General features: G+C 43.2%; 1 protein-coding gene across 1 annotated transcript in view; it reads right to left on the bottom strand.

Annotated features, from left to right (window-relative positions):
• Positions 1 to 473: 473 nt before the first annotated feature.
• The window catches only part of EPHA6 (EPH receptor A6), a 585,002-nt gene continuing 563,678 nt past the window's right edge, over positions 474 to 21,797 (bottom strand). The window contains exons 14-17 of the mRNA XM_072138516.1: positions 15,811 to 15,960; positions 6,908 to 7,101; positions 3,668 to 3,817; positions 474 to 2,552 (exon numbers count right to left, since the gene is read on the bottom strand). Of these exons, the coding sequence (XP_071994617.1) occupies positions 2,438 to 2,552; positions 3,668 to 3,817; positions 6,908 to 7,101; positions 15,811 to 15,960 (609 nt within the window). The 3' untranslated portion in view covers positions 474 to 2,437. The remainder of the gene's footprint in view (positions 2,553 to 3,667; positions 3,818 to 6,907; positions 7,102 to 15,810; positions 15,961 to 21,797) is intronic.

A 21,797-nucleotide genomic window follows, 5' to 3' on the forward strand; every position in this document is an offset into this window, starting at 1 on the left:
TTGTTGCTGTGGTGCCGAATTCTTCATTCAGGACTACGGGAATTCCAAAAATTGCAGAGTTTATACACTTGTCCATTTTCTTTTATCTCATAGACTTGAGCGGAGAGTGGACGCACATGCGCGGCAAACTCTACTTTCATCCCAGCTGTAGATGTGGCACTGGTGGGTGTCCCAGAGGTGAACCGCCCACTGATTATGTATTCTGTGGATATGGAAGAGATACACAAAATGGGAAATATCCTTTAAACTTTTAAATTTGGGTTCAGACAACTTTGTCGTTATGTGAAATGGGGGGGCTCTTAGTATTCTGTCTTTCCGGGAGACCGATTCTGCGCGTGTTTATGTGCAACATGTGTGAGCCTATTTAGTCTTCTCTATGGTTCCGTACTTGGGCGCTGTGGGCTGACCATACTGTATACCATTAGTCCTGGCTGAAGTAGTACAGAAAGAAGATATCAAGTAGTAGTCTTGGATTGACCTTGAAGAGAACTTTTATTGGGTCTTTCAAAAGCAGCAATCCTATGTTAATATGACAGACCCTGTAAAAGGCACTATATGCCACTATACATGAGAAAGGAAAAGAAAGTGGTACTGACCAACGAAATCCATCGTTATGATACCATACTGAACCATGAAAGACATGGAGTATTGAAACATTTATATATAATCTATGTCCTATTGTAAATTTTTACCATGTGCTTTTATATATTCTCTAAAAAAAAAATCAATGGACAGGTAGGTCCTTGTCCTGGCTGCTTATGAGACTTGCCAAGCTCTCTTGCATCTTTTTTTTTTTATGGAAAGTATTTCTGAGGCATAGATGAAGTAAAAACACTAGAAGACAAAGATTTCTTTTTTTCTTTTCGATTCTAAACTGTAAAAGTACAAGAATATAGAGTATCGATTACATGGACAATTCAATCCTGGGCCTCAGGAAGTACACTTTGTTAATGACCTCGAATATCCATACACACAAGCTCACTATATCAAACCGTAGTATCTACTATTTTCCAAAAATAAGGAAAAAAAAAAAAAAACATTAGCAGCTTACATTTTGTACCCGTGACCTATACACAACAGAGGGCGCCATTTCGATCTTGTGCATTTATCAGGAACTAGTGACATCACTTCTGTGTAAATAAAGTGCCTCTTGCGTCAGTGATATCAATACCCCCAAATAATCTCTTCACTTTATATCTGTCTCACTTATTGGCTGCCTTCATTGTATGACATTAAAGGGGTTGTCTACTTTCAATGTTAGAACGGTGCCTTCATTCTAAGTTGATCAGAAATGGAAAATCCCATTGATTGGGCCTGATCTGCAGACCAACCTGACAGTAAGTGTTATGTTTGTAGACAGCACCACCATAGAGTAAAATGATTGGGTTGAACCAGCATTGAATGTTATCACCTACCCACAGCATAAGGAATAACAGTGAGGGTCCAATGGCTGGAACCCCCACCAATCAGAAGAACAGATGCTTCAGTTTACCCAAATGAAGGCCTCGTTCTCACTAAGTGAATGAAGGGTCAGGTTGAGTATCCATCCGGTCACTCCATTTACTACTTCTGGAGCGCCAAAAAGTGCAAAACACAGTGCTCCACTATCTCTGACACTTTTGTTGACAATGAATGGAGATCGTTTGGGAGATAGCCAAGTCTAGAGCTCCACAATGTCCAACACACCGACATCCCTCTTCCTTCAATTAGTGGAAACAGGACCAACATTCTCATGAACTTTGGGGGCTTGATTTTGCGATTGGTTGATGTACCAACAGTCAGACCTCCACCGGTCAGGTTGTTACCATCTATATATGTCAAAGTTGGTTCAACCCCGTTAAGAATTTCACAAGATTTATTGAAATCAACACTTTGTCCAGAAGATTCACTGGTTTTTCCAATCCTCCAATGGGAGATGCTTCACTACTAAGAAAAACTGACAACCCCTTTAATAGGTACATTGAAAACACTAGATCCAAAATTCACCTAAAATGTTGTTTCTATATTTTCTGTACTCTTTTTTTTCAAATTTTAATATTCACAATTTATATTAGCTACAATATTACAAAACAACAGCAGTCCGTAGGGTAGTCCGATGCCACCGTCTTGCTACATGAGAAGGAAGCTAGAGTTGACAAAACTGCCATTGAGTTCATGATCAGTTGGATAAAGATGCCACACAACGTTTCACACCCATGCGGAGTCACTCGTCAGATGCCAGAAGTCTTGCTGTGGGGCCCAGGATTTTACTTGTCCGTAACTTGAAGACATATCTATTTAAAGTTTTCAAAAACTTCAGTCTGGAAGTGTTGAGATCTCCCTCTCTCTCGCTCTTCAGAAGAGTCTATTAGTTTAGAGAGTGAGAATCCATTATGAGGAATAAGAATCTCTTCCGTCAAAGAAATACTGAGGCACAAAACAGTTGCTTCAACTATTTTCATACATGAAATCCCTTTTCTTGTAAATGCATCATTTGTAACCGTAAAGTCTGTATGCTGCTCACTATTCTTCTCTGGTGTCCAATTAGCGTAACACCGATTCTCCTGATGTCACTACAGGAAAAAAAAGAGAGTTAAACTTTAATATTCAAATGAATAAAATACACTTTAATGTTATATATATATTAACAGATGAGAATGCTTCTTTCTATCCATACTTGGATACTCTAATTTTTCTGCTTAAACAAGTTTCGGGAATCCTAAACTGAGTTCCACCTTGCTAACAAGTAGAACAGAAATCCATAGAAGCGCCATATACTATGGAAGTTCTATGGAGAATAAAACTCTATAGAGTGGAGAGGGGGAGAAGTAAATCTTTGCAGTTAGTTCTCCAACCCAATTCTAAAACTCAATTTCTATGATCTGTGAGGGTCCCAACTGCCCTCGCCCCACCACAGGTCAGATAGTTATCATCTACAAAGAAACACGGGAAAACCCCTTTAAACATGATGTTTCCTTTGAATGTTTCCTCTCAAGGTCCAAATGTCCGAAAATAAAGAGGCTTTCTTAGCTTTTTGGTTTGACTGTTACAAAAACTTGAAACATTCACCTTATACAATGTGTAGCACCAAATTTACCGTATATACTCAAGTATAAGTTGACTCGAGTACAAGCTGAGGCCCCTACTTTTGCCACAAATAACTTGGAAAACTTTTTGACTCAAGTAGGAGCCTAGGGTGGAAAATGCATTGGTCTCAGCCTCCCCCAGTAATGAATTGCCCAGCAGCCTCCCCCTAGTAATGACATGCCCTGCAACCCCCAAGATAATGTTATGCCCTGCCCCTAATTGTATAAAAAATAAACTTACATACTGGCCTTCTGATGCTCCATGTGACTCATCTCCCTTCTCTTCTTCACTTGTAACATAACGGGCAGAGACGCGCCCTTGTGCTCTGCACACCAGCTGGCAGAGTGCATGGAGGCGTCTTTGTCCGCTCTGTTACCAGTGAAGAAGACAAGAAAATAGAGCCTATGGGAGGATTGAAGGTGAGTATACAAGTTTATTTTTTTATTTACTCATTTATAAGTGGAGTTGGCGTTTTTCGGCACATTTTTATTGCTAAAATACTTGGCGTATACACGGTATATTTCACTCGTTTTCAGATTTACGTCTAGTAATTTTTGTACTAAACTTTGATCACAATGAAGGAAACCTAGAAATGACTTACTCAATGCTCATTCTGCAAACCAAGTCCAACGTCGTGAACCCAGCTGCCATGAAATTACTAGCGTACTGACCCATCTTTATAGAATCCAGCCACTCTGTGACTGTGACAAAGAAGTGATATTCCGGTGTCTCTCCGGGTGACTCCGGCAGTCTGCGATGAAGAGAAGGAATGACATCATTCATCAGTATTATATCAGTTAATAGAATAAGTTATTACAATATTTTTATGTCACTCGGGTTGATCCTTGAAACAATTACAGTTGCAATCAGAGGAACTGTCTCTTTCATGGACTCGGGTAGGACCCAGATATTGGTCTACAATATGGTCTGACAAATCACCAGAGAGATTTACACTTGTGCTAAGAACGTTTTCTTACTATCCAGTGGAAAATTAAATGATACCCAGAATAGTTATCCCGTATCTCACCAGATTAGAGTGTGAGGAAGGACCCAGTGGGACTCATTTACTAAGGGTCCGAATCACGCACTTTTGTCGGGTTTCCCAGCAATTTCCGATTTGACCTGAATTGCCCTGGGATTTTGGCGCATCGGCGCCGGCTTTCACGTGACAGAAATCGGAGGGGCGTGGCCGTCGGACAACCCGATGGATTCGGAAAAACCGCAGAATTAAAAAAATTATTTTGACGCAAGATCAGCACTTACTTCCCCCGGGAAGAAGCAGGTGAACTCCGGCGGACCTCGGCGCAGCAGCGACATCTGCTGGATATCGGGCGCACGGACCTTAGTGAATCCCGGCAGACCCAAATCCTTGTCGGAGAACGCGCCGCTGGATCGCGACTGGACCGGGTAAGTAAATGTGCCTCAGTGTTTGTAATGTTCACAAGACACGAGGGGACTGTCACTGGCAGAAGTTCAAAGACTAGGGAGTTGTCCAGCCTCTTCGTAAGTCCTGATGCTCACGTGTCAGGACTTTACTTGTGTTTCGCTGTTTATTCTTGGTGTTTCAAAACAGTCATGTGACCACTGCAGTCAATCATTGATCTCATGGAGGTTAACATGTCACCGCTGCCACCACCAATTGACTATAGTGGTCACATGTCCTTGTCGGTGACTCATTACCAGAAAACAGAACCCAGCTGGCAATTATTTTAAGGGAAGCAGTGGTAAATTATTAACCTGAATTAACTATGTTCTATTTTATAGTGTTTTGATTTTTATCTATTAAAAATTTAGGACGTTTTAATTCTTTTGAGCTTCCTTTACTTTTGGCACAGCTTGGTGAACTCTAGAGGACCTCCCTTAATATGGCAATTTCTGTCTACTTTACTAGCATTTCCTTAATACGGTTTCCAAATTTGGCTGGTGCTTTGCTACAAGAGAACAATGAGAACATTCCGAGGCTGATGATACATTAACAGAAGGAGCCCAACCGATAACGCAGCGGTGACAATTTATCAGGTGAAGCTCAGTCTTCGGCTGTATAGACAGATGTGCTCACAGCTTATAATGGACACTACTCATACTTGAAACCATTGTGTTATTGTAAAAGATTACGGTGATTAACATGATTAAGAGATCTCTCAAGATAACAGCAGGCAGTAAATGAGCTAAAAAGCACAGCCGCATTGTGCTTCTCCCGTGACCAGTTTAAGACCCAAATAAATAACGCAGCCATACAAGAGAGGCCCAGCTTCATCATCTGCTGCCGTTATACATGTAGATTAATAGCCGCTATATTAGTCAAGGCTTTTCTTTCTTCTGACTTATTTCCCCGCTCATAGGTCAGAGTAGTGGAAATGTAATGATCATGATCCTGTGATCTATTTTCCGCTGCCCTTTTGCTCTACTGTAGTGTATTATGTGGTTGGGCTTTTACCACCAGACCATGAATTCATAAATTAGCATTTCATCATGGGCTCTATAAACATATAGCATTGTATTGTTATTACCTAAATAGATTGTCCCAAATCCATGAACTATTTTTGAGTGTATGGTCATTCTTACGGGAACATCTCATAATGGGGTCTATTTTACGAGTAATCCCTCACAGATCTTTTAGCCCGTCTATGAAGATCTCCTTAATGAAGAACCCATGAACAGATGTCGCCACCCCTCCTTGGGTTCTCCCTTATCCATATACAAGTGTGTCCACTAGAGAGATCTACTTCTTGTTATAATAATAATTCCTTTATTTATACAGTGCACACAGGTTACGTAGCGCTGCTCAGAGCTTTCCAAATCAGTCTGTGTCCGCAAGGGGGCTCACAATCTAATCACCCTACTAGTATGTTTTGGAGTGTGGACGGAAACCGGAGGACCCATACAAACTCTCTGCAGATGTTGACCTGGATGGGACTTGAACCCAGGACTCCAGCGCTGCAAGGCTGTAGTGCTAACCACTGAGCCACTGTGCTGCCCAGTCAGTTTATCCGCACCAAGTACATACATTTTTATTGCCCTGCAACATCAAGGTAATATCTTTTTTTGGAATAAAGAGGATAAGCTAACTGATGTGTCATGTTGAAAGCCTCAAGTTATAGGCTGGGATCCCATACAGTGATATTTATTAATATTTATCAATTCTAGTTAATTACAAACTTAAAGTTAACCACAAACTTTTAAATAACTACTGTTGAGCCAATTATTGTTCATTTCAACCACCGTCTGGCCAATCATGTGTTTTCCCCTGGAAGAATGGGTTACACCACTGCCAGTGAGTGTGACCTCTAGTGGTGGCATTATCTCCTGTGTAAGGATTTCAATGACGGTTGTACCACCAACACAATACATCATAGGTTTTTGGCTGATTATTCCAAAAAGTAGCAGGTGAAAGCTACTTTTAAGTATATGACCATTTTATCCCTAGATAGTCCCTCTGTGAAATATCCACCATTTGGAAGGCAGTTGTCCTTAATGTGTTGACCTATTACAAGGACTATACGCAGAATAAAAAAAAAAAAAAATGTCATAGCCTTCAGGGATGGGCATAACAGGGAGCCTCAAGATTTATTGTTGAAGGTTCGACAGATGGACTTGAGATTATCCGAAAGGTTAAATATCTACAAATACGATGATTTGGAAGAAGGATTGACAGTATCAGTTGTATCTGGGTGTAGAAGTGAGGACAATGGGTCCTTCGGCTCCAGATAGCAAGACCTAGACATGACACATACAGTTATAGCTTGCCCAATCTACACACGGTCTACACACCAAAGAGAATCTTTTTACAGGACATTTATATTGACATACATTAATATGTTATTTGTGTTGTAATCCTTACCCCAGAACATCTTCAACCAGTAAATTCAGGGAGCTGGGGTTGCGGATGAGCTTGTCCAGGAAGCTCACGATGTCTGAGAACTTAGGTCGGTGATTCCTCTCTTTCTGCCAGCAGTGAAGCATTAGCTGATGAAGAGGGACGGGACAACCCATAGGTGCAGGGAGACGGTAACCCTCCTCTATAGACAGGATTACCTGAAATAAGCACACGCAAGTATTAAAGTATCTAAATGATATGTGTAATACTATCTATACGAGGTGTAGATAAAAATAGACACTTTCTCTATCCTTGATTAACTTCAATAGCATAAAAGATATAGTATGACCAAACTGGCAAAACTTTTTACATTTTATATATCTGGAAGAGTCACAACCTACATAAAAAGTTGAGCAACTATGTTAACAGTTGACAAGTTTGTGACACAATTCTAACATTTTACACTGTGACATTAGATTACAGCAGGGACAAATATCTGGTTGCCCCCATAGACGGCTATGGCGCCCGGGGGTGGTACAGTGACCACAAGCAGTGGCACCATATCGTATGGACGAGGAAGAGATAGAGCTCTATCTATCTCCGTGTTTACATCCGGGCACGGTGCATCACTCCAACACGTTGGTGTATGTTCGCCCAGGCTCTGGTCTCCAGGACTCTGGCTCTTACATGCCCCTGGAGGACTCCTTCTCCCTGCTCCTCCAGCACTCTCCTCCCTCTGTCTGCCAAAATCTGCTGGCAGAACAGACTGTATACCCTGTGTGGCGGTGAGACTGAGACAAGAGGGAGGGGGGAGAGTGCAGAGGGATTGGGGAGGAAAAGGAGAAGTGCTCCAGGGGCATGTAAGAGCCAGAGTCCTGGAGAGCAGACAAAGGCTCTGTTGACAATCCCCGGAGCACTTACACTTGATTTACATAAAGGTTAAAGTAAATATAAAATTCATGATGTATTTATGACTTTTACCGGTATCGGTGATTATTAGAGATGAGCGAGCACTAAAATGCTCGGGTACTCGTTATTCGAGACGAACTTTTCCCGATGCTCGAGTGCTCGTCTCGAATAACGAGCCCCATTAAAGTCAATGGGAGACTCGAGCATTTTTCAAGGGGACCAAGGCTCTGCACAGGGAAGCTTGGCCAAACACCTGGGAACCTCAGAAAAGGATGGAAACACCACGGAAATGGACAGGAAACAGCAGGGGCAGCATGCATGGATGCCTCTGAGGCTGCTTAATCGCACCCTTATGCCAACATTATGGGCAACAGCATGGCCATGACAGAGTGACAGAATGAAGCTAGATAGCATCTAAAACATCCAATAATTGACCCTGACACTATAGGGGACGGCATGCTGAGGCAGCGGCAGCAGCGGCAGGCTAGAGAGTGGCATGGCGACATACCCTAAATGGACTCAGGCTTCAAACCAATGGGTGGCAGAGAGGAACCAAAGGAGGTGAGCAAGAAGCACTCAAATAATATCGGTACATGATAAAAGTTTGCCAGTATATTTTGTGGATTACACAGCAGGGTGGCGACAAAGTTAACATGGAAGCCATGAAAACAACCCAAAATTCTGCCTGACACAGCTCGTTTGATAAGGGGACCATGTATGGAGGCAGTGAACTAGTAGTAGATTAAAGGTGCTGCAGTTAAAACTATGTTAGTTGGATCTTGGCATGGAGCTGGCGCTCCGCTGCCAGGCGAGCTTTCGCCAATCCAAGCCCCTGTCTCTAGGCTACTCCCCAAACAGCACTTCTAAGAACCTTTTGTATAAGATCAAGTGTAGTAGCGTTCTTATAAGTTTGGGATATGGCGGGTGAGGGGAATGTAAACAGATGCGCAAGAAGCGCTGAAATAATATCGGTAAATGATAAAAGTTTGCCAGTATATTTTGTGGATTACACAGCAGGGTGGCGACAAAGTTAACATGGAAGCCATGAAAACAACCCAAAATTCTGCCTGACACAGCTCGTTTGATAAGGGGACCATGTATGGAGGCAGTGAACTAGTAGTAGATTAAAGGTGCTGCAGTTAAAACTATGTTAGTTGGATCTTGGCATGGAGCTGGCGCTCCGCTGCCAGGCGAGCTTTCGCCAATCCAAGCCCCTGTCTCTAGGCTACTCCCCAAACAGCACTTCTAAGAACCTTTTGTATAAGATCAAGTGTAGTAGCGTTCTTATAAGTTTGGGATATGGCGGGTGAGGGGAATGTAAACAGATGCGCAAGAAGCGCTGAAATAATATCGGTAAATGATAAAAGTTTGCCAGTATATTTTGTGGATTACACAGCAGGGTGGCGACAAAGTTAACAAGTTTGATGTGGAATGCCCTGTAATAGCTCTTGGGCGGTGTGCCTTTTATCGCCTAGGCTCAGCAGTTTGAGCACCGCCTGCTGTCGCTTAGCGACGGCACTGCTGCTGTGCCTAGAGCTAGCGACTGATGGCGCCATGCCCACGGATGGTAGTTCGGAGGAGGAGGTGGAGGAGGGGTGGGAGGAGGAGGAGGCATAGTAGGCCTGAAAGACCTGGACTGAGGTAGGCCCCGCAATCCTCGGCGTCGGCAGTATATGACCAGCCGCAGGGTCAGACTCGGTCCCAGCCTCCACCAAGTTAACCCAATGTGCCGTCCGCGATATATAGTGGCCGTGCCCGGCACCACTCGTCCACGTGTCCGTGGTCAGGTGGACCTTGTCAGAAACGGCGTTGGTCAGGGCACGGATGATGTTGTCTGACACGTGCTGGTGCAGGGCTGGGACGGCACATCGGGAAAAGTAGTGGCGGCTGGGGACCGAATACCGAGGGGCGGCCGCCGCCATGAGGTTGCGAAAGACCTCGGTCTCTACTAGCCTATAGGGCAGCATCTCCAGGCTAAGCAATCTGGAGATGTGGACATTAAGGGCTTGGGCGTGCGGGTGGGTTGCACTATATTTCCGTTTCCGCTGCAGCGTCTGGGGTATGGAGAGCTGAACGCTGGTGTATGCTGTGGAGGATTGTGGAGGCGACGATGGGGTTTTTATGCCAGAGTCCTGGGCAGGGGGCTGACTATCAGCTGAAACAGGGGAATGAGCAGTGGTGTGCACGGCCGGAGGTGAACGGGCTTGGTGCCACTGAGTGGGGTGTTTAGCATTCATATGCCTGCGCATACTGGTGGTAGTTAAGCTAGTAGTGGTGGAACCCCTGCTGATCCTGGTTTGGCAAAGGTTGCACACCACAGTCCGTCGGTCATCCGGTGTTTCCTTAAAGAACCTCCAGACTTCTGAAAATCTAGCCCTCGCCGCGGGAGCCCTCGCCACGGGAGCTTCACTACGTGACACATTTGGCGCTGATGCACCAGCTCTGGCCCTGCTTCTCCGTCTGGCCCCATCACTGCCTCTTCCAACCTGTTCTGCTATAGGACTCGCCTCCGTCTCAGAAGCACTGTGTTCACCCGGCCTATCAACCCAGCTTGGGTCTATCACCTCATCATCCCTCAGTCTGCTCCCCCCTCGGACTTCCTGCCCTGACAACAACTTCACCACTGTCTGACAACCGTGTCTCCTCATCGTCGGACACCTCTTTACACACTTCTTCCACTACGTCAAGAAGGTCATCATCACCCACAGACTGCGACTGGTGGAAAACCTGGGCATCGGAAAATTGCTCAGCAGCAACCGGACAAGTGGTTTGTGACTGTGGGAAGGGTCCAGAAAACAGTTCCACAGAGTATGCCAGTTCAAATGCCAAATTTTCCTGGGAGGGGGCAGACTGGGGGGGAGGAGGCTGAGGTGCAGGAGCTGGAGGAGTGCCGATTTCGGTGACATGGGTGGACTGCGTGGAAGACTGCCTGGTGGACAAATTGTTCGAAGCATTGTCGGGAATCCACGAGATCACCTGTTCGCACTGTTCTGGCCTCAACAGTGCTCTACCACGAGTCCCAGTAACTTCAGACATGAACCTAGGGAGTGTAGCTCTGCGGCGTTCCCCTGCTCCCTCATCAGCAGGTGGTGTCTCACCCCGCCCAGGACCACGGCCTCTGACCCCTGCAGTAGTTGGACGCCCACGTCCCCGCCCTCGTCCTCTACCCCTAGCCCTCGGGTTAAACATTTTGAAAATGAAAGTTATAACTTTAATTTTTTTTTTACTTTTTTTTGTGTTTTTTGTGTTTTTTAGGTTTTTTTTGTGTTTTTTAGTTTTTAAAACCAAACAATGCTATCCTATTTCTATGGCTATTTTCTAGCCAAGTATGAAAGCACACTGCTATGCCAGATGAGATGACGCTAAGTTATGAAAAAATAAACGTAAAATAAAAAGGAAATGGCAGACTGTGCCTAATTGAAATCCAACCCCTAATAAATTTTCCCACTTCGGTCTTTGCGATGGATATGTGCGTCACTAAGCGCTAAACACAGAGGTCGCAAGCCTCACTCCAAATTCCTGACAATTGGCTAGTAGATGCACTGCAGCAAGGACAGCCACCAGCAGATCAACCAGAAATAAAATATATATAACGCTATTGTAGGCGTAAGTAAGCCGTTTGGATTCTCCTTTGGCTATTTTCTAGCCAAGTATGAAAGCACACTGATGAGATGACGCTGAGTTATGAAAAAATAAACGTAAAATAAAAAGGAAATGGCAGACTGTGCCTAATTGAAATCAAACCCCTAATAAATTTTCCCACTTTGGTGTTTGAGGTGCATATGTGTGTCACTAAGAGCTAAACACAACGGTAGCAAGTCCCCCGGCAAATTCCTCACAATATGGTACTAGCTGCACTACTAGTGCCAGCAAGCCCAGCCACAAGCAAACAAAAAAAAAAAAAATAAGTATAACGCTATTGTAGCCCTAAGAAGGGCTGTTGGGTTCTTGTTGAATCACTCCTGCCTAACACTATTCTAATAGAACACCCTAACGCTTTCCCTGACCAGCAGCAGCTCTCTCCCTAGCGGCATCCAGACACAGAATGATCCGAGCAGCGCAGGCAGGGGCTAGTCTATCCCAGGGTCACCTGATCTGGCCAGCCAACCACTGCTATCGACGTGTAAGGGTACCACGTCATGCTGGGTGGAGTGCAGAGTCTCCTGGCTTGTGATTGGCTCTGTTTCTGGCCGCCAAAAAGCAAAACGGCGGGAGCTGCCATTTTCTCGAGCGGGCGAAGTATTCGTCCGAGCAACGAGCAGTTTCGAGTACGCTAATGCTCGAACGAGCATCAAGCTCGGACGAGTATGTTCGCTCATCTCTAGTGATTATGGATTTCCTGTCCATGGCCTTTGTTAAAGAGAAGCCCCCAAGAAACCCCCCATACTCATTAGACAACTATTGGCATAAATATAATGGCCCAGATTTATTAAAGCCCCTGCGCCAGATTTCTGTCAGACTTTACACACTCTTCCTAGTGCAAACTTCTTGAACATATATGTAAGAAGAGTTCATGCCCCATGTGTGCCGCAAGCGACTCATTTGTGTCATGGCTGCACTATACCCAACGCAACACAAAATTCTGCACTGAAGGAGGGGTTCTGGTGCTCAGTGGGACCGTGCGCCACCTTTATCATACAGAGTCCGACAGAATTGTGTTGTGCTTCCTATGTTATAAGTGCACCAAAAAAGTTGGTGCACTCTGCTGAAGCAATGCAGGGGGCCCTAGATTCATGAAGAACGGCACCCTAATTCTTTAATCTGGTGCCTCCTGCCTGAATACCTACAAATGACATTTTCACATCTTTCAACTAAATACGGTATTTTTCGGACTATAAGATACACTTTTTAGCAACTATAAATGTATCTAAAAAGTTTCTCATAGACAGCGTGATTGGCTTGGATAAAAGTTTAAGAAATTGAAAGAATTGGTAATTTTGGGATAGTATTCCTGATCCCACTTACTTATTTTTACTATGTCGTATGGTAATATTAGTCTTATGGTAGTATTATTATGGCAATATTAGTGTCAGGCTAGAGGGTTGTGGATCCCCTGGACCACTGCAGATGATGACCCAAGCCACTACCTGGGTCCGGAGTCTAAGTGGTACCCGGTTTTCACCAGAGCCCGCCGCAAGGCGGGTTAGACAAGCTGCGGCGTGGTACCACCATGTCGTTCCTCAGATGTGACTTGTCTGCAGTGGCGGCCAAGGTCGAGGTACAGAGACTGCAGACAATCTCGTGGTCAAAGTCCAGGCACAGGGTCACGGCAGGCGGCAGAGATGCAACGTCAGAGTCCGATCCGGGGTCAGCAACAGGAGATCCAAGCAGAAGGGTGCGGGAACACAGCACACAGGACAACAGCACGGAGGAACACTGGTACACGGGAACACTGAGGAGCTCAGGTAACACAGGAACACAGAGGGACTCAGGAACGCTGGAGACACAGGAACGCAGGAGACACAGGAACGCAGGAGACACAGCAATGCAGGAAAAACAGGAACCTAGGAGACGCAGGAAAGCAGGTAAAACGCAGAAGAGCTTTCTCTCAGGCTGTGAGGCACAAAGATCCGGCAAGGCAGTAAGGAAGGTGCTGTATTTTTAAAGGGGAAGTGATCAGTCAGCGCACCAATTAGCGGTTTCCTGAAGGTGCCACGCACGCGCCCCAGGAGACGAGGGCGCGCGCGGACGTAACTCGGGTGAGATTCAGGAACGGGGAGAGGTGAGCTGTGCTGGCGCCGCGCCTGCGAGCCCCGGGCAGCGCGGCAGAGCCCGCGACCAGCAATATGGGTCGCGGGACTACCCGTGACAATTAGTCTTGTGGTAGTATTATTATGGTAATATTAGTCTTATGGTAGTATTATTGTGGTAATATTAGTCTTATGGTAGTATTATTATGGTAATATTAGCCTTGTGGTAGTATTATTGTGGTAATATTAGTCTTATGGTAGTATTATTATGTTAATATCAGTCTTATGTTAATAGTATTATTAAGGTAATATTAGTCTTATGGCTTTATTCTCATGGTAATATTGGTCTTATGGTAATATTAGTAAATGTTTTTTCCAACAAACTGCTGTTGATCAAGTGAATACACAGATTGTGGGAGTGGTGGACCAACTGATATTGTTGACCTATCCAATTAATACATCATTAGTATCATCGATTTAGAAAATTCCTTTAAATCTCAAAAAATGAAATACAAAGGGCAATTAATAAAGTTATAAGGACAATGAAGACTGGAAATATCCAGGCAACACAAATGGAGGTGTTTTATTAATGTAGTTAACAAGTCTAATCTAAGTGTGAAGATGATAAGTCCTTTCATTAGTATTACATGGATGGAACAATGGGATATTGAGTAACATAGCCTTTATACTGGATACGCAGCAGGTAAAGCTGAATCCTGGAGCTTCTCCGTGATCCCAAGGAAAATAGAATTGTGCAATTCTATGTTAATTGTATTCATGGCATAATACTGCGTTCTACATAAGAGTGTGATGATTATCCATCGGGTGCTAGAAGTGATATAATGGCAATTCATAACACGTTGCAAAGGTGTTTTCCTTTCCAGCTTAATAACTATACTGCCACAACATCTATGTATAACAATGGCACTGAGTAGTGAAACCCAATGGCCCTAGAGTTCATTTACCAAGTAATTCCATTATCTCCTCATAACTACTCTGCACGCTGTGCCCGGCTCTCCGGAGGCGTTTATTGTGGATTTAACTGCAAAAAAAAAGGCTTTTGATGAATAAATTGAGTAGAAATTGTTACACTTTCTTTTTCCGCCATCAGTTTGAACAATGCAGTGACATTCCCTTTGGATCTGTTCTTTCTCTTGGGAGACACCGCACTTACGAACAGCCTGCCTTGCTCTTTGTTCAATTTTCCCAAGCAATTATGTCGGCATTGTTTGAAATCCATTAGCTGCTCTTTTTTTTTCCCCTTTGCGGAAAATCGGTGATTTTTACAGCGCACATTAATTTATACATTCACTTACAGATTGAAAGAAGTCTTTTAGAATTGTTCCCAACCATAAATGTACTTTGCTTCAACTTTTGTTTTTCCGCTGATAAAAATTATCGGAAAATTTGCCGTGTGTCGCACCCGTAAGTTGAGTTTTTTTTTTTACTTTACTCTTCACAACAGTTTATTCTAAGTGACAACTAATGCCTTTTTCTTTAACCCATTAATACATCAAAGCTTTTAACAGGAGAAGCCGCGCTCTACATGGAACAGATTCTCATTTACTGATTTTCAAGGAACTTTTATTTATCAAGGAAAGTCAACAATTTTCAAAGTCTATAAAGTGTTTATCCACTTCCCCAGACCTCAGAATGGTAACCAGTACACAGTTAGTACACACAACTCCATTACCCATTATTAAATTACAGACTAGACTGTCTGAAGGGGCTGTATTGAAGTAGAATTGATTTTCCAAAAAAACCCTGGGAACACTAGGCTACTACAAGGTGTGACTTTTCTCACTCAGAGCTTTTGAAGCCTGACCATCTGCTGAGCAAGATGGTCAGCAGATAATGCGCATAAGATTATACTCCCATATTCTTCACAGCTCATATGTCTGTGTTTCTGCTGCTTCATTCTCCGGCGGTGAGCAGTGTTTCTGAAAGTCTTCTCATGTCCATACAAAAGTAAGGTGATGAGGCTTATGATTAAGTCTTTAGCCAATCTAGGAGATAAGACTGTCTGTAAGTCGTTAAGCCATTAGAAACTTTATCAGTGTCTCCTTATCTATCAGCTGTCAGAGAGAACATAGGAGGGAAAGCTAAATTATGCACACTGCTAGAAGCAGGAAGAAAGGCATGGGAAAATGGACACATAAACATGACATTTATGATTATGAACTGCATGTTTGATTTATGTGTTTTGTTTGTAGAGTTTAGATTAGTCTCTACTGTCCTACACAAATCTCATTATCAATAAATACATACATACATCACATTTTATGGAAATCAGTACTGGAATAAATAATACGTGGAAAAACTACTTACATCTTGATTAGACATCTCCCAGTATGGCCTCTCTCCATAGGACATCACTTCCCACATCACAATCCCATAACTCCAGGCGTCACTTGCAGAAGAAAACTTTCGATATGCTATTGCTTCTGGAGCTGTCCACCTGATGGGGATTTTTCCACCCTAAAAATGCAAAGCACCTTCATTACAATAGAATCTTAGTTTCTCAAATTAAAAAAAGAGTTAAGAAATGAAATTGGTAAACCATGCAGATCAAATCCATACATAGTAAGTGCTTGGAAATCCCTGTACTTGCTAAGCGTGTAATCTGTGCTACAGTCACTGGGCAAAATCACACATTTTTAATATAAGAATACAACAGCGGTGACGGATTTGAGATTCCATATATGAGGAACTGAGTAGGTTTTATGGAACAAAAAATGTAAGATTATTACAAAAACATAACTGTATTTTTTCAAAAACAGCTCAATACTTGTCCACAGGTTGTGCTTGGTACTGCAGCTCAGAAGCCAGTGTTGTGGTGAAGCCATATTTTTATAATGTTACCCAGCTTTTGCCAAGAAATATGATTCCTAGCCACCATGAAGAAGGTCAGATCTTTTTGAGACCCTATTCTGAGGATTCACTTGAGGATGGAGCAGTAGCTATGCTTGAACTTCAACTTAAAGGGTTTGGCCACTTTTCAATATATCTCTTCTATTAGACATGTCTGTGCATGTATATATATACCAGTGCCTTTGCCTCCTTTTAGAGCTTCAACCTTTCCCTGTTCCCACCATGCTGCCCTCTGCATATATATGCAACATACTATCTCTGACTCCTCCAGCCTCTCCTAATGGGGTTTCCCATGGTGTTCTCACTGATAGAGGGTGAGTCACAATCTCCTGCTACAGCTCCTCCTATTCACCACTGCTCAGACATGTAAACAAAGATCCACAGAGAGTTTACAGACAGCGCTAAAGTAAGTAGCAGGACTGCTGAATCACTTAATGAACATTCAGGAATTATTATTAAAGCACATGGACAATTTTTCTAAAAAGAGTGGTCAACCCCTTTAACTGTATCCCAGCAGGAGGTACACGGCTTTATAGTTAGAACACAGTGCACCACACTTGTCAGTTAAAGAGACAATAGCTTAAAAGCTTGGTTACAGTATAGAAGAAATAAATTAGGGGCACTTAAGGTCCTTAAGAAAGTCTTTTGGAGTTGACAATGGGGTATGGGTCCCGGGAACATACGGAGGTGCTCTAGCTCACAAGTGTAAGGAACTCATTCACAAAAGGAAGAAAAGAGCTGGCACTCACCGATTAAAATGTTCAGTCTTTATTCCAACATCGCATAAAAACAAAGCTGCGGGAGAGAGGAGTAGAGCAGGAGCCCACTAGAGGAGGCGGCCCGTTTTGCGCTACATGGGTGCTTTATCCAGACAGGAGAGCAATGCCTACCTAGCTTTCCTCCATTTCTTATACATACTACAACAGTTTTCACCCTTGTCTTTTCTTCTTATCCCTCTCGAAACACTTTGACCCAAAGGTCTGTTTCTGCTCAGAACCAGCTTGGTTGCTATTTCCCTGGTTTTAGTACAGATAAGGTAATGAATCCCATGCACACAACATGTCATGGAGGAATAATGCTGTCTAGGAAACGTGTCCTAAATATGCAAAGCGCTGGCTTGACATTTACTTGCTGTTTAGAGATATTCCTAAATGATCTGAGTCCTGAAAAGGATTCATCAAAACCTGTCATTTTCTTACTCCAGAAAACCTTTATCGGTAACACGATTTTTTTTTTCTGAGTGGGTCGATACTTAGTTTCTGCCCTACTTATAAAAGGATAATGAGCCGGGAGAAAAATGCTAATTTGATTCCTAAGCAATGCGCAGTATTATCCGAGCTATTGAAACGCTCATGAATCGGCTTCTCGCTGTCTTGTGACTCGTGACAATGCTGAATTTGCTCCAAATGCAATTAAATGACGGATTCCAGAGGGCTGTCAAGGATCTGGGCTAATGAGGATACAAGTGTCATACACACTCAGTAATGTGTAGTAGGGTTACCAGAGGACGGCCACGCTACTCAGTGTCACAGATCACATACTACACAACTGCCCAATGTTTACAGGGCGATAACTTAAAATGAAGCGTTACTCAAAGACGCCAAATTCCAGCGAGTATGAGAAGTGTGCCTGAAGTTTATGTCTCTTTTTTTCCTTCCATTATCCTTTTGTTGTGATCAATTAAGTGGAAAATGTCGTGGGAGACGCTTGACAAGATAAAGAACATCTCGCTGTTTAAAATATTAATCGTGTCTAATATTTTCGTGCTGGATAACAAAATAAGACTAAGTAAAGAAATGGGCAAACTTTGTCTTGTAAGTACAGTAACCCCACATGACCAGGAAGGAAAAGGCTTTCAAAACTTTTACAGTTTTTGCAGATCCTCTGCCCAATCAAAAAACTTTTTGCATTGTCTTTGTTTGTCATGTCCCATATACCTGACCCTCTCCTGCAATGTATGGAGGAGCAGGAGAACCTGCAGCAAAATGTAAAGACATTGCTACAGCATCAGGACACCTGCTGCCCCTGTCCCAGTGCTCGATACACATTGAAACTAATGATATATCACGCACGAGGAAGGGGCGGTGGGTGCGCCAGGTAGACGGAAGTTGTCGGAGCTGAGCGTGCCTGCCTCTGTAACACACAGGGACACGGCACCCTCAGATGGGGCTGGGGGTTAACAGCAGTGCAGGAGAAGGTAAGTAAAAGTTTATTTTATTTTACAGCCCCCTCCAGGCCACATATAGATTTTTTAAATAAACATGGACAGCCCCTTTTAAAGGGGTTGGCAGTTATTTTATATAAGTTGCCCATATGCTTTTAATGCCTTAAAAATATTAATCTCTGAATGTTCATCAAGTGATTCAGCAGTCCGGTTACTGTAGTGCTGCCTGTTTATGTCTCTGAACACTGATGAATAGGGGGAGCTGCAGCAGGAGATTATGACTCATTGTGAGATTGTGAGAGAGAGACACAGTGGGAGATGCCATGAGGACGGGCTGGAGCAGAGCGAGAGAGATAGAGAGAGAGAGGAAGTTGTGTGTATATGCAGAGGGCAGCAAGATAAGAACAGAAAAAGGCTGAAGCTATCAAAAGAGGCAAAAATACTGGTATATTTACATGCAAAGACATGTGTAATAGAGGAGATTTATTGAAAAGTTTCAACCCCTTTAACATATCCTTAAAGGGAACCTATCACTCACATTGTCATAAGTTAGGCCCCATCCTCTATAGATTTGGCCCCACTCCAGCTCCCTTAGGAAGGGTATGAAATGTCCTTTCAAGAATTCTCTCAACTCCCTCAATCTAAACTCTTTACCTATAAGAAATATCTTTCAAACCCATGTAAAAATGAGCAGAGAGGAGTCATATTTAGTCTCCGATGAGTCCAGTTGAGCCACGTCAGGGGTATTGTAGTGTATGGTGCCTAGAAACATGCTGCTGGTGTTATGTGAACACAGAGGTCTAATCTTTCTGACCGCATCAGGCTTGTGGTTCTGTGATCTACAGAACCAGAGATACAGATAGATTTATTATCCAGCATCAGATACTGTGATACATCTGACAAAGCATTAGGCTGTCTAGTCTGTATTGTCTGAAATGTGAATGTTTAGATTGAATATAAGCAAAATAACTAAAAAAAAATAATGGGGGAGGCTCGATTCATTGGAAAAAGTTGCAAACCCTCACACAATTCAAGAAAGGTTTTTGGAAAAAATTCTGCCAAAAATCTAGACCGACACAGACTTCCTTGTAGGGACACAATGGGGCTTACTGTACATACTAAGGGTCCTCGGCCGCACTTTCATAGTTTTTTTCCGACAGACTCTATTAATTCGATTAACATAATACAGCTGGTCCCCGGGTTAAGTACAAGATAGATTCTGTAGGTTTGTTCTTAAGTTGAATCTGTATGTAAGTCGGATCTCTATACTTTATCATTGTAATCCCCAGCCAAATTTTTTTTGGTCCCTGTGACAATTGGATTTTAAAAATGTTGGGTTGTCATTAGAACCAGGATAACACTAAAGCTTCATTACAGACACCTGTGATAACTGTTATAGCCGTTTCTTGTAGCCTAAGGCTAAAGTACAATAAATTACCAACATCCAGAGGTCCGTTTGTAACTAGGGGTCATATGTAAGTCTGGTGTTCTTAAGTAGGGAACCGCCTGTATCTGTGATATAAAATGGACGTTCCTACATCAGATGTTTTTTTAATTGTTTGACATTGGACACAAATTTAGCTGCTGAACTGTATAACAAAAACAAGTGGATTAACTTTGAGAATAGTTTCCAGCACATCCTCTAATCATAATCATGGAAATGTCAGTCGTACACTTTTAATGATTTTGTAGCAGAGTTTTGTTAATTAGTGGTTTGTAAAGACGTCTGCTGCACCGACTAAGACATCATTCACACAGATGGATTGTTCTTGTATTTAAAGGAGCTTAGAGATATTAGGAAAACATGGCGGCGTTCTAAGTCCTCTGCCCCCCAATACCTGACTGAATGCATGGACAAAGGTAAGACTGGGATCACATCACGTTGGTGCCATACGTTGCAGGGCGTCAGGCCGATTTCCAACGTGTCCTTGCAAAGTATGGCACAGACGCATCCCACTGATTGGCTGCTGTATGGGGTATTTCCCCAGTGATGTCACTATCTTAATATGGACAGTGACATCACCGGTTTCTTCCCTCCAGCTGAGCGACATCTTAGTGAGGCTGGGGGGCGGGATGCGATGTGCTACAGTTTTCTCCCCACAACCTTCTACTGCCTCCACTAAGCATATACATTGCTCAGCAGAAGCGAGCAGCTTGCTACGTCTTTCCATCCTGCCTTTTCAAGAATATGCTAAACTGGTCGTACAGAGGCGATAACTATGACTCCATCTGCCAATTTTTTAAATTGAGTACAGTCAGCGTATACGTCAGGAGCTTTCCCTGTCACGTCCTCAGCGAGCAACGATTCTATGGAAAATGGTGGTCGGCCAGTAGAGGCAAATTAAGACTTCTGTAGGCCCTGGGCTGTATGAATATTATAGCCCCTACAAGTCTGGAATCACTTCCTACATTTAGTACTAGAATCAGCTTCTTGGGGAATGGAGGATGTGTCCCTTCTGCTGCTTTCAATTTGCGGTTTCAGGACCTTTGGAGGATCTTCAAAGGTCCTGAGATGGCTCTTGTGTACATGTGTGTTCAGAGCAGGAACAGATTTATGAGGATTTAATTGGTGAAGGGCCTTCTAAGTGTAATATTTGGTGGGTGGTTTGGGTGGCCATGGGCCCCCTAGAAGGCTTGAGCCCCGGGCTACCACCCAAACCACTTATTTTATAATCCATTACTGCTGACTGGTGTTTAAAGGGCTAACACCGGCAATCGTGCTGGGAGTTTGTGTTTGGTGTGAAAAGCTGGTTAATGGGGTGCTCACCAGCCCAGCCCATCAACCAGCTTGTCCGGATAAGTAGGAATGCTAAATCCCAGACTTCTAGCTGAAGTTCAAGATCAGGGACCCAAACTCGTTAGGATTGGCACGGACCTCGAACATTGCAAACTCGAACCCTAAACCCCAACTGTATAAAGACATGCTCAAGATTTAATAGTCCCAAAAATCCTGAAAGGTTCAGTTTAACACTTTGCCCCCATCGAAACCTCAAGTATCATCTCTCCTAACCTATGTTGCACAAAATAGCAATATTATCTCATGTATTCGGCTGCATTAGAGCTGCAGCTGTCTGATCCCTCATGCAATAATAACAGCTACACTAAATACCTTAGAATTTCCCGTATTAATCGTCAATGTAATTAAAACGAAAGAAAGCGGTTACAGGTGGCGCTAAACAATTATTAGAATAAATATGACTTATTCTAAGAGAAGAACATTTATAGACTTAAATTCTTGAAAGAGGGTAATTATCTTAATTGAAATACGGTTTTCGGCTTT

Source organism: Engystomops pustulosus, chromosome 2 (genome assembly GCF_040894005.1).
Source record: "Engystomops pustulosus chromosome 2, aEngPut4.maternal, whole genome shotgun sequence".
In the NCBI taxonomy this organism is placed as follows: Eukaryota; Metazoa; Chordata; class Amphibia; order Anura; family Leptodactylidae; genus Engystomops; species Engystomops pustulosus.